The sequence below is a fragment of the Lactuca serriola genome, chromosome 4, assembly GCF_051521515.1.
Source record: "Lactuca serriola cultivar US96UC23 chromosome 4, Lser_US96UC23_V15, whole genome shotgun sequence".
NCBI lineage: Eukaryota > Viridiplantae > Streptophyta > Magnoliopsida > Asterales > Asteraceae > Lactuca > Lactuca serriola.
The window spans coordinates 34,320,323-34,329,918 of NC_136411.1; the positions used below are offsets into that span (position 1 = coordinate 34,320,323).

Consider the following 9,596-nt stretch of genomic DNA (forward strand, 5'->3'; position numbering starts at 1 on the left):
GCTTCTTATAAAATTTCTTTGCATTATTTTTAGAGTAGTAAGGTAGTGCTTCTCCATCTGAATTCATAAACACACATGCTTCAATATTATTTTCTTCTTTATCAGAAACACATTCTTTGACATTTTATTTTGAAAAATAGTCAAAGGACCACCAAAAGCATCTTTATCCCTCTCTTGCCCATCGGCAATTTCTTTAACATCATCTTTGTGAGCTTACAAAATGTTATACAGTACAGATAAAGAATAAGAATTGAAGTTCTCATGTGATTTGATCAACAAACTTATGTTTCTCCAATACTTTTTTGGTCCTTGAATGAAGGTCATGTTGAATTCCAATTCACTGCGAACAAGCTTCTACTTCACCATTTTGTAAATTAGATCATTAAAACGATCATTGTAAAGCTCGATAGACTCGTTCTCTTTTTGCTTGAATTTAGACAACTCAGATAACAAGATAACAATTGAGTGTCAAAACTTTTCTTAATTCTTTTAGTTCCTTGGAATTTTTCTTTCAATTTGTTCAAGATTTGTTGAGTTGTGTTGCATCCATGGATGTAATTATACACAACATGAGGAAATGTACTCTTAATTCTCTCATGCATCTTTTATCATTTGCTTCACATTTTACCTTTAGAACATTAATATTCTCGTTCTCTGCAGTAGTTCCAACTGTCTCAACATTGTCTGTACGATAAGGTCCATCTCTGATTGATCACCATAGATCTTCATCAATTCCATTCAAGTAGTCCTCCATATGATAACCATTGATCATAATATTCGGGAAGAAGCATTGGTGTTTTTGTTGATGATCTGAGCAAATTTTGCATAGTTCATCCTTATGTTCATATTCAGATTAGCCATTGAAATGAATTAAATGAAGAATTACATCAGACTAAATTCAAATAAGCTTAAATTGATTGCAATCCTGATTGAAGAATTGAAAAATCTCAAACAATGTTCGAAGAAAAATGATTTTCAAATGTGAAATTGTTGAATTCAAACTATTGAATCAATAGATGAAATTAGCAATAATTATTCAAAAAAGTTGATAATTCCTTCTCTAATACTACTTGATGAGAATAGGATTCAATCAAGTAATGATTTCAATAAGGAAATGAACACACAAAGTAAATAATTCTGTTTAAGCTTTATTATGTCTAGAAGCAATCTTAATTACAAATTTGTAATGAATGAACTTACATACCTAATACTTAAGAATACAACACTATTTTTATTTTTTTTAACAGACACGAAAATATATGGTGTGACTTCGACATCAAAGTAAGTACAAAATGTGCACACTTAAATAAAAATATATATCGAAGGTGTGTAACCTTCGTTATAGAGTACAACTCTTCTATAGGAATACGACAGATAAAAGCTAGAGAATAGGTCTTCGATATTTCAATACCACAACTCTTCTATAAGAGGGTTTTAAGGAAAAACCCTTATTTGCAACACGAGTATTTAAGTATGGTGTTGTGAGCCATGTATACAAATACACCATGCCTTGATTGAGTAACGAAACTTTCATGTTGTAATTTCATTCACCCACCAATAGTTGTTTAGCATGCACGTTATTTATGAATCCAATTACCTATTTACTACAAAAATGATTGATCAATCTTCATGTTCATGATTACTATCAGAATCTGCGAAACAGAAAACCAAACTATTTAGAATAAGACCAATACAATAACATATATAATTAACTTAAAGGTTTGAAACAGGTAAAAACTATCAGTATAAAAGTGTAATATGTTGTAAGGTGGATTTTCAGATTATGAATTCAATCACAAGTTGCATTCATTAATGTTCATAAGGTCAACTAGTTGATTAGTGAATCATACTTTGAACAAAAAACGAACTAAATATTTCATAAAACATGGTAAAGTGGCTTGATTTACTTACGTGAACGAACATCATCATTAAGTTTTCCTCTATCTTGGATTTGCTTAACAAGCATCCGATATATCAATACCCACCAATAGATATGAAGAACCAGCAAGAAGAAAAGAAGGGTGTTGAAGATATAGTAGTAGATTGGTATCAGTGTATCCTTCCTTTCTTTATCCAACATCATAACAATTTCATAACTGAACCAAGGAAGAAAAAGACATATGATATGATCATAATTCATAACTCATATGGAATATTAGATGCATGAAGTTTAAAAACATATAGTTGTCATAATTCTTAAACCTTGTACTCTGCATAATCCAAAAAGGGTAATAAATAAGTCGAAGGATTAGCCATGAAATCACAAATAACATAAATGAAAAACTTGCAAGTCCTTCAGCACCACTGTATTTAGACATCTTTACTACTTCAAGAAATACATCGCTCGCACCATGAAGAGCTAAAATCACAGAACCAACACGCACAAATCTACAAGAAACAAATATGTTAAATTTATTAAAATGTGCACAAGAATATTAAATTATTAATCCATGACTTTCATTTATAAATCATATATATACCTGCAAATATAAGACATTACAATGAGGATGACACTTGCAACATGATGACCCATTGACACAACAAAGTCAGGCCTTGTTTCCCAAAAAATTAAAGCAAAGATTGAATACATGTAGAATCCACCCGCATACATGTATAGAGCTTTCAATTTTAACCTGGAAATATATGTATTAAACAATTGAGATGATAAAAGAACTAAAGTGCATACAATACAATTATATATAATCTTACTTTGCTTTTTGATCAGGCCATCTCTGATTATCAGGACCTATCCAGAAGTTGATAGTATTTGTGAACCAGGGCTCATTATGAGTAACAATTATAGCAAAAAATTCAACTGAAAGATAATAAACACATTTCCATGCCGATTCTTTAAATTTTCGTAGTTTTTTGTTTCTTTCTTCTATATCGATATCTAACTTCTGATACTCCTTTGAAATAATTAATCTCCTTCCTATACCCTGCAACATGTCACTCAATCAAGAAATGTGAAACGTTTGGGAACCGATTGTATATACATTTGATATTTTCCGTTAAATTGTTAGTCGATTTTGTGGGTTGCTTGTTTGGTTTTTATTTAACAATGGTAAACTCAACTTTTCCTCTTTATCTTCCATGTTTAGATCCCCAAAATGTTATATCCATTGAGTCAACCACTATCACCTCATTTTATCTTAGAAATCACTTACAGAAAAAGGGGTTTGTGCTACAAGTTTCATTGATGTTCATGTCTTCATGGCCACCATACTTATAGAAGTGTCACATCTAAAGGATCCAAATCTTCATGACATATCTACTCTTTGCTCGTCCTATTTAAATATGGCTAAATTACATTAATATTATTTTTTCAAATGACCGTAATTTGACATAAGCAACATCTAGCAGTTAGATAGACAAGGATTATTGGAAATAATCTTCATTTCTTCTTCCATTCTGAGCTAGTGATTCTCTCACCAATTCAATTCACAATCCTTTATATTTCCCGCCTCTTCTCCAAATAAGCCTTGATTTAAAGCATCCATCAGTTAGATATAAATCTATCTTTCATCCTTTTTGATTCTTAAAAACTCCTAACTTTGTGTAAAACAAAATCAATTTCAATGGTCTGAAATGCAACTAAAGCCCTATTTTGAAATAAAATATTAGCTTATAATAAGGGGTATCTCTCATTTGAATATAGGGAATAAAATTATATATGTGCAACATATTTCGCAGCAAAGACGAAAAATAGCTCTTAGTTATCCTAACGTCCCCAGTAAAACTTCATGAATACAATCCATTCTGATCAAATAATTAGATATGATTCATTGGTATGAGTAAAAATTACCTCAAAAACATATATGTTGAGGAAATATCGAACAACTGGAAAGAAGATAGCAAACACAGGAAGAAATGCAAAATCTTCATATGTTGGGTAGGATTCATCTTCGAAATCAATTGTTCTTAAAACCTCAACCAAACCCATGTCCCGGAACCAAATTATTGACTTCATTTGCGATTGAATTTCATGAATCCATCATGATGTACTAGTCAATATATAGAGAGAGATTCGAAGAACATTGTTAATCTATAAAGAAATGACCCACCAGTTGAATTGAGTAATTTACCATCTTTCTATGAGGGTGATATTTGCATATGGCAATGCCAATATTTTAGTTGTCAGAAGCGTACGACTCCGGTCCCATCTCAATATACTTTTACGCATGTTCTTTTAGGTATTCTTTTAATTATTAAAATTTAAAAAAGAAAAGTACAATATACGTCCTCTTGGTTTGGTGAAAGTTGTGGATATGATCTCTTTTTTATAAAAGGTTACTTTTTTATAGACTATTGTATAACTATGGAAAATAATTTACAAGGGTAATTACATATTTGTTTTGTTTATATTTATGTGATTTTTTTATACATGTTTAACCTACGAACTTGTTAAAGGTGATCAAGTGTTACCATTGTTAACACTACTCACTATTCGTATAAAACCGAATTGAATTGGATTATTTGCTTTAGTCATTTGAATATTTGGATTAGTTTCGATAAAAATCAAATTGTTATTATGAATTTCTAATTGATTTGGGTTAATGATACAAGAACAACAGAATAGTACAAATATATAAATATAAATGTTGTTCTATAAATGATTTACTACTGGAAAAATGTTATATTTAATACATTTCTTGATATTTTTTATGACATAAAATTCTTTAAGTTTAACAGAAATATAGGGATTTACCTTACTAAAAATAAATTTTAAAGTAACATCAAATTTTAGAAGATATATTAAACAGTTACTTAATCATTAAAATGAAATAATAGTAACAAATGATAAAACCTAAACACTTCTAACAAGTTTGATGGTCAATAGTGTAAATTTTTTTAATCAAATGTGAATAAAACAAATACGTTATTACTTTCCTAAATCATCTTCCATTTTAATTTTTCCATGTAGATATCATATATACACCAAGTAAGTTATAACCTAAGATAATGGGTTACAATAATAGTATTTTAGCACTTTTAACAAGTTTGTTGGTCAACAGTATAAAAAAAAGTTGTCTAAACATGAATAAAACGAATATATTATTATCATGCTAAGCTATTTTTCTATATCTATTTTCGTCCCCAATGTCTTTGAGTTAACTTTTAGAATATGAGCGTATGTTGTGCAGTCTGATGCAGTTTTTAGCGAACGTCGCACCAAAAGCTACATAGATCAATTTTTAGTTTGTTAAAACCACATTATTCGGATTTTGTGTTTGTTGCGATTTGCGGTTTACATGCGGTTCGACTCGATTTATAAACTGCAATAGGTATGATATGGTTTTTACATTTGGGAGGTTTTAAATTTATGGACTATACTAATTCTCTTTCGGCTTACAATAATTTAATATAAATATAAAGGAGATTTGTAATGAGTGAGTGCATAAAATGCTAGAAAATATCGAAACTATGGCCAACACACATTTTAGACGACTTAAAATAATATTTTTATAGCCAAATATATATTTCATAAAGTCTTGAAACTAAATCATTATCATGAAATCTCGCTTCTTGAATTCTTTTTAGTCGGTTGTAATTGAAAAGAAAAGCATATAAACAATAATATATTTTATAAATATTACATAGGTAATCTATATTATTCAAATATTTAAAAGATCATATGCTGAAGCTTTACAAAAACGCACCTTACTTAAATACTGAAGCTTTACAAAATAAAAATCAATAACATCTTAATAAAATAAAATAATAATAATAATAATAATAATAATAATAATGAACGTTTTCTTCTTCTCTTCATCTCTCATTTCTTTTTCTTAATGTACTTTTCAATAATTCCATATTGATGGTGATGGAATTGCTCATTGTATACACATAATTAATGTTAGTTTATGTGTTTGCCCCATTTTAGCTAGGTATTTATCATTATATACTCATTTCGTCACCTCATTATTTTGTCGGTGTATTTTTAGTAATTCCATCTTGTTGGAGTTGCTTTTTATACTCATAATTAATGTTAGTGTCTACATTTCCCTATTTTAAGTAGGTATTTTTGTAACACCATAAATTTTCAAACAAAATTTTCCTTTTAAAATCACATAATTATCATAACACATTTCACAAAAATCTCATTTATTTAATTTACAAAACGCAACTCCATCATTGTTTGATTAATAATCAAGGATCCTCAAAACATAACTCTTTCTCTGGTATATACACTCAAGTTGGCGCCTCCCACGATCATGAGGAGAACTTGAAACACATATTACATAATACGGTAAGCACACAAAGCTTAGTGAGTTCCCTAAAATATCACATACACAAATAATAAGCCTCTCATGGTTATAGCTCGGCATGGACCCTCCGGTCTCACGGCTCGGTGTAGACCCTCCGATCATGTGTCTCAGTAAGGACCATCCAGTCTCACAACTCGGTTTTGACCCTCCGGTCATGTTTCAGTAGAAACCCTTTAGTCCGACAACTTGGTTTGGACCTTCCGGTCTTATCTCAGTAAGCACGGAAAATAACATATATATCACATAGAAAAAAAATATCACATAACTCAAATAAGCACATAAGACCCTCGGGTCACACGTAGATACCACTCATGGTAAGTATAGTGAGAAGACTTACCTCGGATGATGAACAACCCCTATAAATGTTGTTGCTACGCACCGACCTCTATCTCTGAGCCAAACCTACAATTAACCCAATTAGGAACTAAGTCAAAACCCCCACTCATTAGGTCTAAAGGTAGTCCACTACCAACCCATCAATAACCTAACCAAGGCCCAATAATAAATGGGCTCTTTCGAGGCCCAACTCTCAAATCTAAATGGTAAGCCCAACTCAAGGGCCTAAAGCACATATATATTCCTTTGGTCCAAAACTCTATTGCAACAAGCCCAAACTCCAGGCCCAAAATGAGACTTAGTCCAAAAACTCCACAATGAGGTTACGCGGGGTGTACCTCCCTTGGTACGTTCAACATACTCACAAATCCAGATTGGCCATCGGGGACACTTAGTCAGTACGCGGGGTGTACTGGAATTACACTCACCATACTTCCCAGATTCAATCCTTCCACTCATTTGGTCTTAATCCGTTAAGACCTTGGCTCATATCACAGATCTGGACTCTGTAATAGCTCTTACTCCCTAAAGTCAGTGACTTTACGCCTTGGCATGGCTGATAAAGTCACAAACACACAAAACTCTCACTCTTCTATCACAAAATGCTCATATCTCATGCATGGCTTGATGCCAACGTCAATGTCTTGATTTTTATGACATTACACCACTAAATACACTCAAAGGGGTTGATCAAAGTCTCTGGAGCTCAATATCTCATAAAGTCTCCAACTTTTGGGACAAAACCCTAAAATACTCTACTAAGATGCACAAATCAACAGAGTGAGAAAGCTTGAACCTTTATAACTCTATATGAAGCTCCCAACATAGCTATGCTCAGATCCAAGGGCATGGACTCTCACTCCTTCTCCAAAACTTCTTCTTCACTCCAAGAACACACAAAAACACTCAAAGGCTCTCAAATGCATTCACAAGCTCTATGAACGAAGGTTTAGGGTTTAAGAGGGTTTGCAATCTAAGGATGGTGGCCAGGAGTGAGCCCATCTCATTCTTTATATAGGGACACCCCTCAACTAGGGTTTTCATTATGTGCCTAGTACGCCCAGCGTACTAGGTGGCTCCACTTAAAAGTTACGCACATGAGTACGCTAAGCGTACAAACACGTACGCCTAACGTACTTAGCTGCCACCTTTTTCTAATAAGGGACTTATCCTGCCAAAACTTCAAACTTCCATAGCCTCCTCGATATAACTTTGTTTCTAATGAACCTCATATCCACGGAAAGGTGACGAGATGCCCTACGCTTCTAGCAACTCGTTGCAACCCCGAGGCTTCTTCATGCCTGGGTTGTAGCCCACGAACCCTAATCACGGACGATCTAAAACAGGATGTTACAATTTATCATCATATATTCTATTTAAAAATGATTTAAAAGTTGTTTGAATCATTCGAACTGAAAATCGAAGATGAAAACGGTTTAACAGCGACCAATTTTATGCAAAATTTTAGACTGAATCGAACTAACGGTTTCTTCAGAAAACCGAGTTGAATTGTGTGATAGAATCTTTAAAAAAATGTTTAAACCAGTTTATTGGACATGGATAGTTAGATTTCACGCAGCCCGTTAAAAATTATCCATTTTCAAATTAAATTGAAGAGGTCGAACAATCAGGTTATTCAAAATATACAGGATTCAAAGGTCGACCACCCACACCACTACCAAACTCAACTTCAACGCCCAACATACACTAGTCTCACACCGATCTTTTCAACTTAACAACCGATGTTTTTTAACTGTTATGCCTATGGCTTTATAGATAAAAATTTATGTTTGTGGATGTCAAATTCTTGGTTATATATATATATATATATATATATATATATATATATATATATATATATATATATATATATATATATATATATATATATATATATAACCATGAATTTGACATCTACAAACATAAATCCTTATCATAAAGAACTATATTATAAATTCATAAATATAACAATTCAAATGTATTAGTCTTTAAGTTGAGGCAATCGGCACCGACATCTGACTGGTGTATGGTGGGCATTGAAGTCATATCTGGTAGTGTTTGATGGGTTTTATATCAATATATACACACTAGTTGAACAACATAAACCTAAAATTAACCGTTTGTGTAGAGATAAAAACGAATAGGCTAATGATGATGTTCTCACATATAACTTCGGAAATTATAAACCACGACTCGAATTGCACATCACCACTGGAAAAAAAAATATAACACGATCAAACTCTAAGTAAAAATTGATACATTCATCCACAACCTTGAGTTGTAGAGCTATTTTAGGGACTCCATCACTGCTAATACGTTCTACAAGAATTGTGCCTATTGAATTTTTCTTTTTCATTTTCTTATTACATCCTTCTTACATGTAAGATTTTATATAGCATGTTTGGTGTTTAATGCTAGATCAATTACTTAGAAGACATTTGTAAAGTCATTTGAGAATATAAAAATACAAATAAGTTTCAAATCAATGAAGTGCTTATAAACATAGTCATTTGAGAATATGAAAAGACAAAACAGTTTCAAATCAATGGGGTGCTTAGTAAAATGCTTATATTATAATATACTAGTCGAATCCCCACGCGTTGCATGTGAATATAATTATTTAATTAAAATAATAACATTTATCAAATTGTGATTTAATATTTATACATGTAAAATCAATGTCAATACCAAAAAAGCTCAATATTAACAAAATAATTTTAATAACTTCATATCATTAGTTATTTCCACAATTAATTCATGATTTTATAGACCGTTTTATGTTGTGTAAATTATATATCAAACATATATTGATTTCTATGTATAAAAAACAAAGTAGTATGAAAAGAAAAATACTACAAATTTTGATGATTTTATAGAATGTTATAAGTTTTGAAAATTATATATAAAACGTATGCCGATTTGTATATAAAACAAATAACAAATAGTATGAAAAACACTATAGCTTTTAATAAAATAAAAACACTACAACAT

The 9,596-nt window shown here is 31.3% G+C and overlaps 1 protein-coding gene across 2 annotated transcripts; it reads right to left on the reverse strand.

Moving 5' to 3' along the window:
- Positions 1 to 1,156: 1,156 nt before the first annotated feature.
- LOC145101296 (ceramide synthase 1 LOH3-like) lies at positions 1,157 to 4,080 on the reverse strand. 2 transcript variants are annotated; one of them, XM_079038477.1, is made up of 6 exons: positions 3,806 to 4,080; positions 2,710 to 2,939; positions 2,481 to 2,633; positions 2,203 to 2,388; positions 1,912 to 2,096; positions 1,157 to 1,652 (listed from the first exon to the last, which is right to left on the reverse strand). In XM_079038477.1, the coding sequence occupies exons 1-6, from the start codon at positions 3,968 to 3,970 to the stop codon at positions 1,621 to 1,623; spliced, it is 951 nt and encodes a 316-aa protein (XP_078894603.1). In that variant the 5' UTR covers positions 3,971 to 4,080; the 3' UTR covers positions 1,157 to 1,620. The 2 variants fall into 2 exon arrangements, with proteins under 2 accessions (XP_078894603.1, XP_078894604.1); XM_079038478.1 differs by having other exon boundaries at positions 2,710 to 3,287; positions 3,806 to 3,944.
- Between the last annotated feature and the right edge of the window lie 5,516 nt (positions 4,081 to 9,596).

What these genes read in the sequence shown, in the direction of transcription:
- LOC145101296 (XM_079038477.1), bottom strand. Translation starts at nt 3,970, where the DNA reads ATGAAGTCAATAATTTGGTTCCGGGACATGGGTTTGGTTGAGGTTTTA. An exon ending in TCAACATATATGTTTTTGAG is followed by an intron (nt 2,940 to 3,805) that starts GTAATTTTTACT and finishes GACATGTTGCAG; the next exon opens with GGTATAGGAAGGAGATTAAT. An exon ending in GTAATGTCTTATATTTGCAG is followed by an intron (nt 2,389 to 2,480) that starts GTATATATATGA and finishes TGTTTCTTGTAG; the next exon opens with ATTTGTGCGTGTTGGTTCTG.